The sequence below is a fragment of the Limanda limanda genome, chromosome 18 (assembly GCF_963576545.1).
Source record: "Limanda limanda chromosome 18, fLimLim1.1, whole genome shotgun sequence".
In the NCBI taxonomy this organism is placed as follows: Eukaryota; Metazoa; Chordata; class Actinopteri; order Pleuronectiformes; family Pleuronectidae; genus Limanda; species Limanda limanda.
This window is the reverse complement of record NC_083653.1, coordinates 8,634,603-8,655,113: the sequence shown is the minus strand read 5'-3', so window position 1 is coordinate 8,655,113 and position 20,511 is coordinate 8,634,603. Positions and strand designations below refer to the sequence as shown.

General features: G+C 42.0%; 1 protein-coding gene and 1 pseudogene across 1 annotated transcript; both read right to left on the bottom strand.

The window, feature by feature from the left end:
- Positions 1-256: 256 nt before the first annotated feature.
- Positions 257-7,447, bottom strand: LOC133024872 (uncharacterized; annotated as a pseudogene).
- Positions 7,448-9,486: 2,039 nt separating this feature from the next.
- Positions 9,487-19,600, bottom strand: LOC133024918 (monoacylglycerol/Diacylglycerol O-acyltransferase-like). Its single transcript, XM_061092085.1, has 8 exons — positions 19,541-19,600; positions 18,117-18,290; positions 15,874-15,973; positions 13,154-13,321; positions 12,800-12,993; positions 12,555-12,615; positions 12,028-12,167; positions 9,487-9,591 (listed from the first exon to the last, which is right to left on the bottom strand). Exons 1-8 carry the CDS (start codon positions 19,598-19,600, stop codon positions 9,487-9,489), a joined length of 1,002 nt encoding a protein of 333 aa, XP_060948068.1.
- Positions 19,601-20,511: the final 911 nt, after the last annotated feature.

Here is a 20,511-nt window from a genome sequence, read left to right as displayed (position 1 = left end):
AGCTTAAATTTCCCTAAATGTGGGCTGGTCTAAACGTTTCGCTCGAGCTCGGGGGCGCCATCTTGTGGCGCAAATCCGGCAGCACATTCTCAAACGTCAATACAGCACAGCACAATGACTTAGAGACATACTTTTAACTTGTCAAATGTCTTTTTTTACTATGAAAAATGAATAAATAAATATATATAAAAACCAGACACATATTATTTTGAACACTCAATTATATTAGCTAAGTCAAATAAACCAGACAGAAGACTTTGCATCATTGATTTTTTTTATTTTCACCATCCTTCCAACCCTGTTCCCGGTTTGCAGTTTGTCAATTTCCCAGCGTCTATAAAGGAAACAGATTGCAGTTCTTATAGGCACAATAACAATGCAAGATGTAAAACAGATAATTGAAATAAGTGGAGGGATTACGATTTGGTCTAGCAATAGTTGACTACAAGACTAATTAATCACATGACCTCTCACCTGTAGCCCTCCTTCCACTCGTCGCCGTTTCCTGTCCTGCAATCGGTCTTCTTCAGACCTTAGTGATTTAATGACAACATACATTCACTATGAAAACATTCATGTTGGTCTGTTGACAGTGAGTAAAACTGTTTTTTTGTGTGATTTGATTCAAAAGTGTGATATTCAGGGCACTTACGGCATGGGGAAGTTCTGCAGGAGAGTGAGACACCACCATCTCCTAATTTGCAGCATGTTTTCCTTTGAAGAAGGAAATGCAGGAAGATGTTAATATGTTGTAAAAAAAAAATAACACCTTGTACACTAAGCATAATGTGTCACGATTTACACATACCTCGCTGAAATCGCACTTGGCCCCCATTACAATGTACAGAGTGTACTGTAAGTCAAGAGGTACTGGTTAATATAATGTCAGGCGTATTCCCAATGATACTTTTTTTTCAATACAAATTAATGTGGTTTTAATGTAGCAAGCAAACATTTTTACAGCAATGCTATAACATGCTGATTAGGTCTTACCATCAAAACAAACACGCCGCAGTTGTTGGAGAACTCTTGCTTTGTTAGGCCCTGAGGTGTGAACAATGTATTTTAATAAAAGTATGGCAAGAAAATAGTAAAAAGTTAGCAAATGCTATTATGTAATGTCTCACCTGGACATCATCCACACCAAGCTCTCTCCAGGGGCCAGAAGAGAGGCTGTGAGCTACGTGTCTGTACAAATAATAAGCGAAGTAAATAAAAGTAACTCAACTTCAATCAACTTTTGATTGAAAAGCATGCATAAACGCTTGGAACAAAGCTTGAACTGAAGAAGGAAGAGGTTGGAACTTCAAATAAAAAAGTTTTCATAACGGGCTTAAACAGAACTGCCCAACTCAAAAAGATAAATAGTTCTTTTTTTCATCTGTTTAAGGAATGAAAATTGTTGGAATATGGAATGGAATATTTTAGATCAAATAAAAACAGAACCATTGATTAAAACCAACAAAAGGACAAGTGGTTTAAAACAGAACTACCACTGTCCAGATGGGATTATGTGAGTTGCCCTAAAAACCTGAATAGACTGGTTCTACTCTCATCTCTCCAACCGCTGCCCCAGAGGGAATCTAGGAAGAAAATCTCCCTAGCCTGTGGCCTCAGTATCTGTTAAATATTTCAATTCAAATAAAACCAGTTGCAGTGAGTTGTGTAATGTTCCTGGAATCCCAGCAGAACTCACATGGATTTAATTATAGAAAAACATTCAAATCAGCAATGAGCAACTTGTTGTGTAAAGAAAAAAAAGGAAGAAAATATAAAAAGGTATTTACACAGAGTATCCAATGTCCAGGTACGGACACTGGGAAAATAATCCACTGCAGACTGGCTGCATTATCCTTTAAAAAGACAACGATAGCTGAATATTAAATGCTCAAACTTCACTCAATAAAGCAAAACTTTTAAACAAATTACCGGAAGGTGATCCATGGGGTTCCTCGATGATGGTGGGAACCAAGAGGAAATGACATAGCTGTCTGCAGCAAACAGGTTCTCTACTCTCTATAACAGAGAAAGTTTGCTAAATCTCTTACTCTCAAAATATATTGACTGTTGAACTAGACTATCCAATCATTTTGAATTAAATATTTCACAGGAGTTACACTACCTTCTCAATCATTTTGAGACAAGAGTTCAGGATCTAGTAGAACACATAAACACAAATTATTGAAAGATTTTGAAAAATATTACATAAACCATATCAGCACAGCACATTCTCTATGCCTACCGTTCCCTCCATGTCCTGCTGCAAACCCAGAGTCCAAAAGTCAAAGCGGGTCAGGATGATGTTATTCACCATTGCAAGGTGCTGAGTGTGACTTTTGGTCTCATCCAAGACATGAGACAGCTAGTGCAAGAAAACAAAGTCTTTATACATGTATGATTATATGAGTGACATTCATAGATAACCACAGTGGCACAATGGTTAACTTTACCAGTTGTTCCTGGCTGTCTTGGAGTTTCTGTCCCCAGTATGCTCTGTGTGCTGAAAACTTGTGGAGACTAGGGAAGTGTCCATGAGGTCTCTGCTCACTGTCATCATTTACTAGTGTAGAAAGAAACAACCGAAAAATTAAATTAAGTGTGAAATGTCACATTTCTCATTTGATTGATGTGCAAAATAGAGCCATGACTCACACTCTTGAGAGTCTTCTTGTTCTTTCCCTGATGACCCAGTTGACATCACGGCTGATGGGGAGTGAGCTATAGGAAAAACATGCAACAAACTTTATTGTCTAAAGTAGATGAAGACGACAAATGTGCATAAATATTCAATCCCATACCTAAGACTACCATTCCAAGGGTGTCACACTGCATTTCTACTTCTGACTCATACTCATGAGAGTCTTCTTGTTCTTTCCCATATGACCCAGTTGACATCGCAGCTGATGGGGAGTGAGCTATAGGAAAAACATGCAACAAACTTTATTGTCTAAAGTAGATGAAGACGACAAATGTGCATAATTATTCAATTCCATACCTAAGACTACCCTTCCATGGGTGTCAAACTGCAATGAAACATCTGGAGGAACAATCTTGCTGTACTGATTTTTGATTGTTTGGTTTCTTGCCATGTTGTAGTGGTGGAGAATGTTTCTTTGTAGAAAAATGTGTGTTGATGGGGTTGTCTGATTTAAAAAGTAGTTGTTTTTTCTCATCCCTGAAAACAGCTGCTCGGCACACTGGCTGTTAATTAGACCAGCAAGTTCAGGAACAAGCTCCAGTTTTCTTAGAACTTCACACTGGTCTTTGCTGTTCCCCTGGTGGAACACATTGTTTAAAGCAAAATGCTGTGAAGATCCAGTAAGAGGGTGACCATCTTTGTCAGCTGGCTTTTTTTTGAAATTTCAGCCAGGGCAAGCTGACATGGACCTTTCCCTCCGAGGCCTGCTTCACGTTTTCTGGGGTGGGATCCAGTAACTTTCCCTGAAAAGGGGCAAATATTCCTGGCTGCCTGTGGTTGGCATGCAGTGCCAGACCCCTGGCATAATCATACACAGCCACATTGGGGAGGTGTTTCCAGGACAGCAAGAGGTCGACAAAGTCACGTGGACTCTCTGCTCTAAGGTTGAATTTTACTGAAAAGACAACCCCACATGGGCAAGTGATAACTGCCCAACCACCTGTGAAACAGAAAAAAACAGTAATAACTGACATTAGGAGCATGTATAGCTAACCTACTACATAATGATAAGTAATTTCTTTAACACAACAATGTATAACAAAGTGAAAATATCTTCAACATTCCATATCATTTCACTTACCAGAAGCACCCCACACTTTCTCAAACACCTTGTTGTAGGTGACTCTACTAGACATTTTGTCAGACAGTCTCATAACCATATCTAATATAATTATATTGTGTAATATGATATTACCCAATACAGAGACAGATAAGGTGCTATACAAACAATGAAGCTAACATATGTGAAATAATAGCATAACTCACCTGGCATATTGAAAACCCCTTTTCTGTGGAGGTCCATAACAACAACTGCTGGGTTGTTTCCACATGACACACAACTGTACGTGTATTCATGGTCGGTCAGGGCCTCAAAGTGGAGGTATGCCTGCAATACTCTTTCTTTGTTTGGAAAGGACACCTTTTCCGTTGTCTCTATAATTTCTATCACTTTGCTGATAGCTGTATGGGTCTGGAAAATTATGAGAAACAGGAGTATTCCAATGTTATAACATTTCAAAATAAAAGTAATATATTTTGTAAGAGTTGCATCTTCAATCGTCATTTATTTTACAGAAATGATCTGTAATGAATACATTTTAATAAAAGAGGAACAAGCAATGATATCTTATCATTAGTGTGCTTGCGGTAGCAAAGCACATCTAAGTCCCGTTGACATTATTATTCTCCCCACATTTTTTCGTGTGTGTCTGAGAGAGAGAGAGAGTACCTGTAGTGCATTCCTGACCATCAGGCACAAGTGCAGAGACAGGATGATGTGGTCATCAAAGTTGTGGATACCCTCCTCCCACTCCTGGTATCTGTAAATCATGCCACAGTTCAGGCATGATTTCCTGTATGTTGATATTCCTAAAAACACAGTCCAACCAAAGATCATGATTATTGCTTTTATGTCATTTGAGATTAGTAGAAACATTTTTTTCTTTTTCTCATGTAGGCTACATATAAATTATGTCACCCATTAACTGATAAGAACACAATAGAAAGACCTGTGATGGTACCAACCTTCAACTACACCTGTGCTTGTCAGGATCTTGCCTTTCGCTGTTATCAGATGTTCACAGAGTGTGTATTCACATTCTACACACTTTGTTTCTCTGGGGATAAGGTGCTTAGGAAAGCTGTCGTCTCTTCTCCCCTCTCTCGACTGCTCTATGAGAGCCTGGGGTATATTTGCCGGGAGCTTTTTGTTGTTGAGGAGGTATTTAAGCATCCTTGCGATTTTTCTGTCATCTGGTGGATAACTGTCCTCAGAGTCGCTGTCGTATTGGACTGTGCTGATCTCGGTAAGATTAAGTGTCTCTTCCTCTGTGCTCTTCACCTTCCTAAAAAGCTCCCTCTTTGTTACAAACAGATGCCATTTAGCAACAGCTTTATGGATACAGGATTGTCTCGCTTTAGAGCAGGGACAATGCCAGGTGTTTTGCTTTGCATCATATGCCACAATAACTCTTCCCAACCTGCTGTGGTATGTTACCTTTTTTTCATAAACAGATATATGAAATTTAGATGGTGGACCACCTACAGTCAAGTGCACAGACAGAGGCACACCCTCAGCATCAGCATTTTTTTGGAAACGCAAGAGGCCGGCCTTACGCTCCTCACCAAACCACTTGTTTTCCACCATTCTTTCCAAGGCCTCACCTGGAAGTGTCACGGTTTGACCGTCAGTGCGTGGGCAATACAATAATGATCGGATGTGGTGGCACTCGAAAGGCAACATCCCGCTCCTTTGAGCAAAGTCAGCATTCAAACGACACTGGTCGACCTCACAGATGATCTTCTGTGCTGGCCCCCACATATTCTTGATTACATGTATGGGTGTTGCAGGACCACAAAAAGATTTTTCAACTGCAAACACACCATGTGTGCCATCGATACACTGACAGGCCAAAAATCTGTCCTTCGTTATTGTCTCAAGGAGGTTGGTGTGTTTTCTCCTGCTGTGTGTTTTGAAGTTTTTTTTGTTTAAAATCAACTTGCAATGAGGACAACAGAATTTATTTTGCTCACTTGATGCTTTAGTTGCAGTGGAACATTCTGCAGGAGCCAATGGGAGCTGAGCGAGGGCCACAGGGAGCTGAGGGACCTTAGCGAGGGCCACAGGGAGCTGAGGGAGGGCCACGGGGAGCTGAGGGACCTTAGAGACCTTAGCGAGGGCCACGGGGAGCTGAGGGAAGGCCACGGGGAGCTGAGGGACCTTAGAGACCTTAGCGAGGGCCACGGGGAGCTGAGGGAGGGCCACGGGGAGCTGAGGGACCTTAGAGACCTTAGCGAGGGCCACGGGGAGCTGAGGGAGGGCCACGGGGAGCTGAGGGACCTTAGAGACCTTAGCGAGGGCCACGGGGAGCTGAGGGAGGGCCACGGGGAGCTGAGCGAGGGCCACGGGGAGCTGAGGGAGGGCCACGGGGAGCTGAGGGACCTTAGAGACCTTCGCGAGGGCCACGGGGAGCTGAGGGAGGGCCACGGGGAGCTGAGGGACCTTAGAGACCTTAGCGAGGGCCACGGGGAGCTGAGGGAGGGCCACGGGGAGCTGAGCGAGGGCCACGGGGAGCTGAGGGAGTTGAGCGGGGGCCACAAAGTGCTGTACAGGGGCTGCAGCTTGCACCTCCTCCTGGTGTATTTGTAGGTGCCTTACCAATTGCGATCGATTTCTAAGTGTTGCTGCACAATAGCAACAATGAAAATGTGTTGCCGTCCGACAACTTAATCCACACTTGATTATTGTGAACTCTGTAAGAGAGGAATTGAGGGAGTAAGATTCATACTTGTGAAAAAATACAGAGTAATTCATTTGTGTAATATTTTAGATAAGCACCTTTGTGTTTCACTGACGAATGGCCTTTTACATGGTAGTCGACCTTGAATTTTGCACCCACGTATTTACAGAAGGGACAGTGGAACAGTTCACTGTTGGTGATCTTATTAATGTTTGGTGTATCACCATCCGTAAGTATAGTAATGTGTCTCTATATATCAGAGGGGAAAAGAATAAACATTAAAAGGCACAGCATCACTTAAACCCCTGCTAAAACATAAGTTTTACCATCTGAAATTGACACTGAAATTGTTATCTTTTTTACCACATTGACGTCATCGGGGGTGGCCTCAGGAAGAGGATACTTCAAATGAGCCTGAGCTTGAGCATGAGAGGCCTCCAGCCCAGGATGTGGGGCTCCATGTAGCGGGGGGGATCGCAGTGGGACACCTGTCACGCACATACACACACACGCACGCACATGTATGAAGGCAACACAAGGTCAATCAAAGTAGCTGTGGGTAACAAATGGACACACATAAGGAATAAAGGAATGTATTTCATTACATTTATTTTGACCATTGTCAATGCAGAATTCCAATTTCAAAATGTAATGCACTATGCAAAGAATAAGGCCATGCATTAGATGTTGATATTGGAATCCTGTTATTATGCCTTATCATACTCTAATTCCAGTGAATGATTTATTGATTACCTTCTTTATTTCTCTCAGACATACTATAGGGTAGAAACACACACAAATATAGCGCATTAGTTACTGTTTTTATAAACCTGGATATGAAATATGATTTTTTTTAAGCATTGCAGTGAACCTACCTGACCAGAGAAAATCAGGACACTGACAGTGACTGACAGACAGACAGTCAGACAGACACACAGGCAGACAGACAGACAGACAGTAGTTCTTAAAAGAACTGTTGGTTTTGTAATGTGTGTGTTATGTGGTGCAATGTGGTTGTGCAGTGTGCGTGTGCGAGCTGTGGTAGGATGGCGATACAATGGCGATACAATGTAGGCAAATCTGGAGGGGAAAAGCAAATTTAAATCAGGTTTCAATGTTTCACGAAATATATTTCACCAATGTGGTTTTAGAGAATATTACCATGATAAGCCCAAAATATTGGAGTTTATTTAATTGTCGTCATATGTGGACGCCATGCACAAAAGGGTTAAAAAAGCTGGAAAAACACTGCCTAAATGCTATTATTCAAACGACCTCATGACATAAACATTAGGCCTATGCATGTTACTTGCATGAATATTTTAATTATCAACTTGTTGGTCTATCCATACATTAGTTTACAATGTACACTAACAGAGAGCGGCAACTTACCTCTAGGCAGAAAAGCGCGCAGTATTATGGACTCAGACGGAAATACGATCTCCCGCTTTTTTGTTTAAACGTTTAGACCAGCCCACATTTAGGGAAAATTAAGCTCCTCCTCGATCTGCGAGCTGCAGCCAGGGGTTCCTCGAGGGGAGAGGTCCCGCGAGGAGATCCTCCCCCCCCACCACCTGCACGGAAGCCCTGACGCACGCGGGGCGCGGGCAGCGCGGAGACAAGAGTCTGTCCACCGGCAGCCGCGGCCGAAATCCGTGAAGGAAGGAGCGGAAGTGTGAGGAGGCGGGACGAGCGGAGACCTCAGGCTTTGATTGGCTCAGGTACCGAAATGAGGCACCGAAATCTCCGTTGCATTTCGGTCCGGGTAGGTATCGGTTGTATTATATGGAACCGGTTCTCGGTACCCAACCCTAGGCACAAGATAGTTGAAAAACACTGAAGGATACTGAGAGAAAGTTCCAGTGTTTTTCACTAGTCTGCGATCAAACAACAGACTGTTTTAGCTTAAAAGCAGATCTAAGTAGCATCATCTTCCAGTCCATCCTGACATTAAAACAATTTGCTAGTTTACTCATGAAGGCTGTTATAAACATTGAAATTGCCCTTATTGGACAAAGGTATTTTACTTCAGGATTTAAGCTTTACCTGGACAATACAGAAAAGCATCATTGAGATATCCCTGTCCTTCCAAGTGCATGTGTGGAAAGCACAAGGTAGGGTGAGAACAACTCCTTACCCTTCCGTGAGCCTTTGTGGAAAGTGAGACAACGAGAGCAGAAGATTAAAGATCCCAGAACAGACCAGAGAAGGCATCAATGACAACGCATGACTTTGATTAGGTAGAATTCAGAAAGGGGCGGCTGGGGTGGAGGTGGGTGGCAAAGTGGCTTGTAGTGGAAGCAGAAAGAGTGGGCAGAGTAAAGTAGCTTTAAAGGTTCAGTGTGTAGAATTGAGTGAAATCTAGTGGTGAAGTTGCATGTTGCAGCTGAATACCCCTCACCTCACCATCCCCTTCGTGGAAGATAACCTGTGGTAGCCTTCAGTTGTCATAACAACTCAAAAGGTTTAGTGTGTCAAGTCTGGGCTACTTTCAAAATCATGGCAGCCTCCGTAGAGAGGACCCGCTCCTGAAGTAAATATAAAGAACCCATTCAGGGGTAAAGAAACAATTCGTACAATTTACACAAGTAAAAACATCAGTAGGATTATTTTATATTTAATATTCTACCAATTGATCCCTTTCACCTAAATCTGACACACTGGACCTTTAATAAAGTGTGCAATATAAGCTTGACCAATTAAATGCCACGGAGGGGATCAGCTGAGCCATCAGCTGATGTGGGCTGGCATAGAGATCTGCTTCCCTCACCTGACATACTGGATTCTGTCTGAACGTAACTTCACGACTTGCCTGAACTCAAGCGATGCTCAATTAGAAATAAAACGTATTTCCTGAAAAAGTCCCGAAAATAAATTGCCGGAAAACTACTGATTCCGATAGTCCCCAACCCTAACCAAGTTCGAAACAGACATACCAACCGATGTCTTATTAAACAGGGAAGAGAAGGAAGTTGTGTAAATACTCCAAAAATATGCACACTGAAGAAATTTGAGACGTGACAGTTTTTCTCTGTTGTGCTGCTGATGTTAATGATCTTTGTGTTTGGTGTAGAATCTCTCCATCAAGGCTCTCAGGATATTCCCTGGGATCACCTGGTGCTGGTCTATCAGAGATTGGACAGCCTGCTGCACCTGCAGAGCAAAACAACTGGTTAGCAACATTAGATATGAGCATGCCATGTTTTGTGAAAAAAAAAAACTGTAACTGTTTATACCGGTTTATTCTGACAGCAGCTCTTTATAACAGCATGAATGCAGCAACAATTTGCATTTACAAATTTTGTCAGAGGCTTTTATCCAAATCGACTTACAACTTGTGGAGCACTCTGAAGCTTCAATATTAATGGGAGCATACAAAATGTTTTAAAAATACAAAGTGTAGGAGATGAAATATTGAATTGCACAGTGAGTGCTAGCTAGAAAGGCATGGTGCTTTCAAGAAAGCTGAATCTTCAAGAGTTTTTTTAAGGTAGGAAGGTATCGTGCTCTGGTAACATTTGGCAGCTCATTCCATCATCGAGGAACCTCAAATGAGAGAAAGTCTAGACTGCGATTGCTTTGTGGGTTTGTAGGGTTGGCACTGCCAGATGCTATCAGGGTTCCTACAGGTTTTAACAAGATAAATTTAAGACTTTTTAAGACCACTTTGAATAGAATTTAAGACCTATTTCATGGGTTTTGTGTTTATCTGACTGGGCATGTGACTCTAAAGCCCTTACACCCAATGTTCCAAGTTTTACTGTTTTCTTGCAAAGAGTACAGTGGGCTTCAAAAGCATTCTCTTCCACTGGTTTTAGCCCACGCACTAAACGTGCTTTTATGCAACCAAGATGGGTTAAACTTACACTTCCCCATTATTTACAAAATTCGTCGACACACAAGTAAAATTTCCCTCTTTTCGCTTGATTGCTGCGCACCTGTTCAGTCTCTAGGCCAGTGGTTCTCAAACTTTTTCTGTCATGCCCCACTTTGGAGCTAGAATATTTTTCATGCCCCACCCGCTACCCTGCCCCAACAAAATTATGCCCCCCCTGCCCCAACAAAATTATGACAAAATGGGCCAAGTTTAACATGTGTATTTATATAAAATACACATGAACATTAAATTCACCTTACTTTAAGTAATTTCTGATGTGCAAATAAAAAACTTTTGACACTTTTTTCAAAGAATAGTGCAATAACTTTGGTTAAATTCAACTTAATTGAAGTACTTTTGGTGACATTTATCACTGCATTCCTCAATCAGTCTGTACTTTTTCAAAAATAGAAAAAAAATGTATAAAATTATTATCACTTTGTTACAGCATTGAAGCTCAACCAAAAAGAACACATGCATGTGACTGGGGTGTAATGTTTCTAAGTGTCTTCTTAATTTATTGGGTCTCATACTGTCAGCTGCCAGTTTTCAGACCTAAGATCCACACTGGTCTCTCCTCATGTCCTCCTTCATTCACTGTGAATCCAAGAGCAAGACAGGCTTCGTACTTTCTTTTCAACTTGGTGTTTGAACACTGTCTCTTGTTTGTCACTGACCGGCGGCTGCACGGGAATGAGCTCTGATCTCACTGTGTGTCTCACTGAGCGAGTGAGAGGGGGCGGAGCCTCGGGGCCTGTGTGTGCTGTCTGGGGGGACACTCGCACACACACACATTCGCCCGCACAACACTGTACAGGGAGCCGCTGCAGAGCCGCGGGTTGCGACCACAGACTGTATTGCGCGACTCCTGGCTACGGCGAAAGAACGATGTGTTTACGGTTCCACCGTTAAGGAGATGCCGACGTCAAAACATATGTTCCGCCTCACATTTCCACCTCCCAATCGCGCGATCCTGGGGCGCGCGACACAGTTTGAGAATCCATAAATTTTTAAGACCTGGCCGAATCAAATTTAAGACCTTTTAAAGACTTTTTAAGGCCTAAAATTTTGATTATTAAATTTAAGACTTTTTAAGACTTTTATAGACCCCGCGGGAACCCTGGCTATGGTCGTTGTAGAGTTTATGTGAATGTTCCTTCCAAATTTGAAGGTTTCCTCAAGGTGTTCATGGGATATTGTGTTCACTAGGCCAAAATGTTTTTTGCAAGGTCACAGGGTTCTTGACCTTTCTTACTGTTATCCCCCTATCTGACTTGGTTACTCAGCTGATGTCTATTGGACAGCCCTGCTCTTGTTTGACACCACTGGAGTGAAGCCTGTAATAGGTTAGAGGGGAGTGACATGGATTGATTACACAATCAGTCACAGGACTGGTACATCCAACATAAAATTAAATGGCACAATGTGTACTTTCTGGGGACTCAATCCCAGGGCATAACAATTGTGGTCTCATCTGGGATATAAGATTTCACCTTCAAGAAAAACATAAACTTGATTCAATCACATAGGAAGTTAATGTTTAAGCTAAATGTGAATAAATTTACTCAAGGTGTTGCGTTTACAAAGAAAAATATTTGCTTTGTAAGGTCACAGTGACCTTGATCTTTGACCACGCCCACTGGCTGTCACCACCTGGAGGAATAACAAACACAAGAGAGGAGATAAAGAGAAATGTAGTTCTCAACTCTTACTTTCTCCGCAAGATCTGCAGCATTTATGTTTGGATCATACTGGATGGGATCCCCAAGGAAGGTCCGGAATTTCACAGGAAATCCACCATAAACAGGTGCTACAGGTAGATGGAACCTCTCATACATCCAGCGGAATAATCCTGGACAGAGACAGAGACAGGGGGTCATACTTGGCATCCCATAAAGAGAGGAAATAAGACTGCAGACGTCCATAAATCGGATTCATTTTGACTCATTCACTGCCCTGTGGCTAGTTATACTTTAAACCCATGTTACGCAACAGCTTAAGGACAAAATAGCAAACTGCATAATTATATGTAACTATACTCTCCTCTCTACATAGCAACAATGTCCAAACACATTAGCATGGTATGACCTATGCTATTTTTCCCTCTCTCTCTCTCTCTCTCTGTGGTTGTGTGTCTCTGAGAGAGAGAGAGAAAAGAGAGAGAGAGAAAGAAAGAGAGAGAGAGTGAAGTTCATTATCTTGATGATCTAATTGTGATGTAACCTCCCTTTACACTTACTGAGAGTTCCCGAAGACCTGAAGCCCTCTCGCAGATTCTGAGTAAACATTGGAATAACTGGCTGAAAAACAAAAAGCAGAAGAAATAGAAGATTAGAGAGGAAGATTTTCTACTCTTTAGAATAGAGAATACTAGGTGAGAAAGATGCTGCACAGGGACAGTGCATTATGACACCTGTGGTGTTAACTATAGGATTAAAAGGAAGAACAATCAGAGGTCGGCCGTTTTCAGGGACAACAACGCACCACTTGAGAGTCGATGGCGACTTGGGCAAATCCTTTGCGTTTGCCCCATAGAAGAGGGTAAGTCTCATCACTGAGCAGAGCTTCCCGTACTCCTCCAGGGGAAATACCCAACAGGTGACCATTCTTCAGAGCTCTCACACACTCTTCCTGAGGGCCATGGATCACACTGAACACTTCCAACAGTAATTTGAAACCTGGAGGAACGGGATGGGGACGGGATCAGACAAGGAGGAAAAATAAGATTAAGCAGGTATAAAAAATAAATTAGAAAATATTACCAACATAAAGATTTGTGACATCATGATATGAGCAGAGTGTATCCATATGTGTTTTTGGGAGAAACAGTGTGACTACCTGGGACTTTGAAGAGTAAGTGGTCAGCCACAGAGTGACAGGTCCGTCCTTTCTGGAGGATAACATTGGCCAGGAAGTAGTAGTAGTCAATAGGAATCGCTCCATGATAGTACACGATCAGTGCTGGTCCTTTGTCAGGGATTTTCTCCAGCCCATGGATCTCATAGCCTGGTAGACAGGTCACAGTATGCAGGGATGGGCAATATTTACCGTTAGAAAATGCTGAGATTGATGCATGCTCCAATGTTTAATCCCACTCTTTTAATAAGGCTGATTACAGACCTCCAAGAATATACATGTGACACTGATTGGAGTTTTCATAGGTAAAGGTGAAGGTAAATTAAATGAATCTTTCTGAGAAGACAATGGAGATAGCAGAACTTCACCCCTGTGGGTGGGGCCAATTATTATTGTTTCTATCTGTAGACAAATCCCTAATACTTTCCATGATTTCTGTTACAAGTCTGATTTCTATAATCAGACAGTGAATGTTTTAGTCTGGGGTGTGGAACGTTCAGCAAAACTGTTTGATCCAGCCTGCAAGCAAATTCATGATTACAAAAACAAACCCACAATAGAAGTATAACTGAAATACTAACCCAATACATACTAGGGATGCACCGATCCGATATTTGTATCGGTATCGGTACCGATATTGAAGAAATTTCTAGATCGGGTATCGGTGACAATGGGCCGATCCATATCGGCTGATCTATTCTGTGTAATTCTATGCTGTGCGCTGTGAGTGACGTCATACGCAAGCAACACGCCGTGCGGAGCCGACAGTGCCCGGCGCCTCTCCCCCGGTTCCCGGTGCGAGCCGAGCCGCCTCCACCGGGGCCGCGGTGCTCCCCGGAGCCGGGCTGCCGGCTGCTGGTGCTGCTGCCTCGGTACCGGGACCCGGAACTTTGCCCACTCCGCACGTCGCCGCCGCTAGCTTCCCCCGGGCGTCTGTGAACCCCGGTCCGGGTCCGGCTCCCAGTCCGGCTCCTGGTCCGGCTCCCGGTCCCGGTCCGGCTCCCGTTCCGGGTTCCGGTCCGGCTCCCGGTCCCTCCGCCGGCCCGGTGCCGGACGGGTCCCGGTCCGGATCTCCCGCCCTGCTCAGTTTGAACGGAACCGGTGGAGCTGCAATGGTGGTGAACTCGCCCGCGGGTGACTTAGAACTGGTGCGGACCAGGGGAATGACTGTTTAATTAGTATCGGATCGGCATCGGCCGATACTAAACCTCAGATATCGGTATCGGTATCGGAGGTGAAAAAAGCGGATCGGTGCATCCCTAATACATACCATCAATGTTTACTGAGCTGTCAACATGTATCGAGAGTTGAGTTTAGACATGTAATGTATTGCAGTGGTTACTGGGACAATATATCGTCCTTCTAAATTTGCTATCGAGACAGGCCTACCTTAATATTTTCACAATGCACCAAGTTAGAGGTTTCCTTGCACAGATACACAAATCCAAGCAAAATTGGTGCTGTAAAATGATATATACCCTTAACTGAATAGATATTGAATCAAATTGAATTGAGATCTTGTGAATCTGAATTGATTAATAACAAACAAATACTAAATGTATCTGTTTAAAGTCGATCAGGATCATAATTAATCTAATTTTTGTATCATGAAAAAATTGGTTTTGGAAAATTAGTGAAGGGTGGAATGATAATCCTGCTAGGATGGAATCCATATCGCCATGCATCGTAGGTTCTAGTAACCTCTCCAAGGTGGTGACCATCTATGTGCATAATGCACAAGTTGAAGACTCTACACTGTGTAAATTATGATGATGGTTTCTGTGCTTAAGTTTTTGATTGAAGTTGTTAAATCAAATTATTACGGAATTTTCAGAGACACCGTCTCCTCTCCTCGAGACGTAGTCCAGCTTTTCGTCGTGTCTGGGCAAGTGCGAGAGCATGGCCAAGGTCAAAGGCTTCCCACCTTAGACACCACAGATAGAAAAAGGGGTCCCCACTCTGAATTTGAGGGAAAATTTGGCGCTATACAAATAGAACTGAAGTGAAGGGTTAACCCTAACTGAATAATAAGGGTTTGATTGTAATTTTGGATTTGAAATAACATACGTTTGTTGAAATGTTGTAGTATGTTGATTTATATTGTGTCTTTCATTAAACGTAGTACTTCACTTTGTGTCACCGGCCCTTAATATACTGTATAATGAATACTTATCAATGATGATCATTCTGGAGCTGAGAAGAAAAAAGGATTTATAACGAAGAGCAGCCCTGGCAGTTTAAAAGCCCACTAGTTTGCTCCAAAGAAGAAGAAGAAAGAAGAAATCCTGGTGTTGTAGGTTGATCTAATCGGATTGTTGTGACTCAATAATTGTTCTATTATATTGAAATATATCCCATTTGTACTTGTTATGATTGCTATGTTATCATGTATTCTATCAATAACATCTTGAAAAAAGCAGAAGGACTAATTGGTTGAGACTTTCATGCTGAATTAACACTCTGTTTTATCCATTGTATTGTAGAGCTTTTGTCATTCCTCTGTTGAACAAAAGTCCCACAGGTATTACTGTGATAGTAGGGTTTGTGTTGATCTAATGAATGAATGAATGAGGCAGTTTTGACCATCCACACACATGACTGTATATGCCACTATATATTATGTATATAATGTATATTGTATTTATTCGTGCTGTTTGTATGGACAGCATTTTAAAAGGAGGAAGTGATGATTGGTGTATTACCATGCCATATGGCTCCATGTCCATCCCACAGAGTAGCCAGAGTCTTCCTGGCTCCATCCCACAGGTTATTGGAGTAAGCTTCCCTCAGTTGATTCTTCCTCTGTAAGAAGAACACAGCAGGACAGGTTAGGTTCTGGTTGAATCAGCAACAGATTTCCAGAACCCTGGTTTCAATTCTAATGATCTTAACTCATGGTCTAAATCTCCTGTCAGTCTCAATCTCATCTCATCTCGAAAAATAGATTGCGGCATCTGGAAACAAGGTTCAAAGGAGTTGTACTTAGTTTCTTGATAATAATGGTAAGTGACATGCAATAAACAAACCAGAGTGTCACGTCCCATTCCCTTTAATAGTCAGATGGAATTATATTAAAATTGTGAATTTACCAGCTGGTATGAGAGAACATTAAGAGAAAATGGCTTCACTTCATGAACAAGCACATCATCTGTGTAAGTAACAAGTGGAGTTTGTGTTGGACACCTGCCTTTTTATGCACATTTCACTATCTTTACAATGTTACCTTAAGATACAAAATAAATACTGTATCACTGACTTGATACCAGATTACTGTTGGTCAAAAGCACAACCACTCTCCACTGCCTCAAAATAGAAACAATGCACCTGAATGTTATGTTAGTGCTTCGTAATGACCACCAACATCAAGACGTTGTAATAGGGGACCTCCATCATTATCCTCCTCTTCTCCTTCCCATTACACACCTGTAGTTCCGTATTGCGCAAGTCTGGCACAAGAACAAGCTTGCACTGAAGTCACTGGATATGTTGTACTTAGCCAAAGCTTATTAGCAGCAAGACACATCTTTCTCTTCAGGCGACTACCTCAAACTTCCTCACTACTTAACCAGTGAGCAAGGGCATGCTAAAACACAGTTGTGAAGATGGCAACAATCAGTCATTAAAAGAAACAAACGAACATCATGATTCTTTTAAGTTTTTGTGTCCGTGTCCCAAGCTGTAAACCTAGGGGAAACACAGGTGTGTAATGATTTTGTGCCCTTGTTCACTGAAATAATGTAGAAAATAAAACTAGCAGTTCGATGAAGGATGAGTTGCTCATGTTTCCACTCAAATTTGATCCTAAAAACTTGGGAGGACATTATACATCAGAATTTTTTTTCTGTTATTTTAGTACGTCTGAAGTATAGGTCACTGCAAATTCAGTGACCTCCAGAAGTGTTTTTAGACTCAATATTTAACAACAACAGTTACAATTTTTCAATCAATGTGGACACTGGACCGGAAAAGGACAAATGAAAATGGACTGTATCTTTACAGCACTTTTCTCGACTTTTTGACCACTTAAGCAATTCATGCATTCAGTCATTCACACACATACAGCGCTTCATTGAGCAGCACTTTTTACATTACTCATCATTCATACACAGCCAGCAGTCCACGTACGTTTTGGTCTGAAACTAGTTAAGTCACTTGTATCGCACTCAGTTTCCTCCTGATAGATTTCTTGAGAATACCTATCCAAATAGAAGAACATTACACCTTTACTTCTAATGATTAACTAATTACCAACCTTTAAGAGAAGAGAACTCTTTAATCTTAACTTGAAGGTACCACAGGTGATGACTGCTAATGGCATCATGTGTTACGGTAAAGCATCCGGTCCCATTTTATATTTTGACTGATTATGGATTATATTATGTCTATAGATAAAGGGATCGATAAATAGACATGGTTTTACCCTTGATGCTGAAGCCTCATTCTCATAGTTTGACCAATCATCATAAACATGCTTAACAATTTTTACTGTCTGGGAGAATAAAGAAATTTTGCTGCCTATTCACAAACTGTCTAATAGGCATGAAGAAAAGTAAGATAGCATCCACCATCACGATCCACAATCCACCATTACTCTCCACGATCAGCTTACACCTTGATCACAATCGACCACAACTATCCACGATCAGCCGATGCCGTTTTAATCTTTGTGAAAAACACCAAGGTGCTGCATTCTATCAGCATTCTATTCCAATCTGGTGCCATGTTGCAGAAATGTTACATGTCTGACTTCATCAGAGTACCACAGGAGCTCATTCAGAAGAGAGATCAACGTGAAACTGCCAGTCAACTCAAGCAGGCAGGTTTTACTTAAAATTATTATTTGTACCTAAAATTACTAGATGGCATTTTGAGTGGTTGTAAACTTCACAAAATGACATGAAGTGTGGTTCACTGTTCGTGCAGTGCCAGAAGAGTGTCTGCGTACCTTATAGACTTGAAGGAAGAGTATAGACAGGTAGCTGAGTATGACGATGAAGAAGGGCAGAATGAAGACGATAGCCAGAGGGGTGAAGACCCACAGCAGGTACTCCAAAACGCTCAGGTAGTCCTCCACCTGACCAAGACCAGCCCATTCCTCCAGAGCATGGAACACACACACCTGTGAGCCAAGACAACACCACATGAAAAACATCTCCACATCTACTGGGCTGGATAGTTGTGCAGAGCAATTCATGCTTGCCCCCACTTTGCTGAACAACTGACAGCCAGCTGTTTGACATGCTTTGTTCTGAACTTTAAATGCAGCTTTAACAGTAAGTCCTGTAACTGTTGACATATGGCTGGAGCAGTACAAACTAATTTATATAGTGGATTGACAGAAAGAGTGAACAAGAGGTGAATATCTAAAAAACATCAACATCTAAAAACAATATTTTTGGTGCATTGCCCAAATGTAATATTATTTCTAGGGTAGTGGTAGTGTGAGCCAACACAAAGTCATAAAGACAAACAGAGGTGCTGTCGCAACAGATATTACAACATGAGAAATGGTTCACAGATAATGGTTACCAGGTGCTGAACACCAAGTGTTCGAATAAAAGCTTGGGGTGCATTTCATAGTGAACTATCCAAGGGTCCAGTGTAAATATATGAATCTGTGCTAGAGGACTCACTGGGCAGCTGCGGCACTTCAGGTAGAGTGGTTTGTCCACTAATCAGAAGGTTGGTAGTTGGCTTCTCAATTCTGTAGTGTTCTACGGTAAGACACTGAACCCCAAATTGGCCCTGACGGCTGTGCCGGCAGTGTGTGAGTGATATACAATAGTGTTGCACTGTATCAATATGTGTGAATGGACGTAAAGAAAAACCAATATCCATTTTATCGTCTAAGCAAGGACTGCCAATCATGAACCATACCGAACCTTAGATGGGCATAAAAAAGTGGTAGTCAGTGATGAAATCAAGCGAACTAATTAATCTAATAGTTAATTAATCAGATTGTCTCCATTATAAATACAATATATATTGTGGACTTGACTATAGTTTAACTGATACACTGAAACCTTTTCTGTTTGCCCCTCCCAGCTGATACCTCCTGAAAAGTAAATTCTTTGAACCACTCTTTGTTTTGTATTAATCAATAAGCTTGGTGTATTTCTCCTTTTCAAAAGCTGAAAACATTATATTCATTTGACAGAGGATTGTTTCCAGTTTGACACATCAAAAGCAGTTCAGGGTTCAGTGTCTTGCTCAAACTCTTTATCGTGTGGATAAATAGATACAGATACAAACTCCAGTAGCCTCATAACAAGACTGTAGCCACAAACTCGAATGTGATCAAATACACTAAAGTTTCAAGCACCTCCTGTCAGGCGGTAACTGTCAGTAGTACAGGAACAGAGTTCATACCAGGAAGGAGCCGGTGTCCTCTGCTCCCATCAGACAAGACTGATTCCCACTGCCTGACATCCTGCACTGTTGTCAGCCTCAGGAGAGAGCACCTGCTGCCGTGGACAGGGACACGTCACTCAGTATTTATAGGTGTTATTGTGATGCAAACGTTGTATTTCAGTGGCACTCACGGGTCACGTCATCTAACCCGGTGTGTTCCACTCAGTCAAATGACAGATCTGCTGCTTGTGACTTCATAGGACGTAGCTTCAGTGTCTTGGTTGACGAGGAAACCGAGGGCGATAAAACCGAGAACGAGAGCCAGTCTCCGCTGAAACAGAGTGAGATAACTGCGGTTTAATGAACGGACCAGGAAGACAACAATCACATAATCATTCAACCACCGAGCTAAAACAACGCAACACCGGAACACTATAAATGTGACACACTAAAGTGTTGGGGTCTTTAAGTGTCCGCGGCAACTCTATGTGTATAAAGGTTCCACTTACCGGGGACATTCGCACAACATTCATAAAAAAAATCCACAAAACAAAACAGAACGTGAAACTTTTCTTTCGGTCGTTGTTTGTTTTTTCAGCATTTGTGTGGCCGCAATTTACGAAGACCTGTACATTGCCGTCTTCAAAGTTGCAATCAGGACACTGGGCCAAGATGTGCCAGAGGTATTGTTTATAATTGTTAATGTTTTTTGTTTTATCCTGCACATACAAGTACACATTACAAACATTCAATAACATATCTTTGTTTGGCTTGATTTTATTTCACTGTTATCGTTCTTAGGATCTGATGGAGTCGCTCATTAGATTTGAGAACGACAGGGGTGGGCCAAAGGGCCTTTACAGGGAGTGGCTGGACCACCACCAGCATGTCAAGGTGAGAACTACACTCCAGCATTTCACTCCAAAAACACCTGGGGCCATAAATATGTCCAACTTGTTGATTGTTATTGTTTTAAAACGCTTACTTGC

Coding starts and splice junctions, on each gene's coding strand:
- LOC133024918 (XM_061092085.1), bottom strand. CDS start 19,600: ATGTCAGGCAGTGGGAATCAGTCTTGTCTGATGGGAGCAGAGGACACC. Junction 15,974..18,116: donor TCTTCCTTCAAGTCTATAAG/GTACGCAGACAC, acceptor TTCTTCTTACAG/AGGAAGAATCAACTGAGGGA. Junction 12,616..12,799: donor TCGCCATCGACTCTCAAGTG/GTGCGTTGTTGT, acceptor TTTGTTTTTCAG/CCAGTTATTCCAATGTTTAC.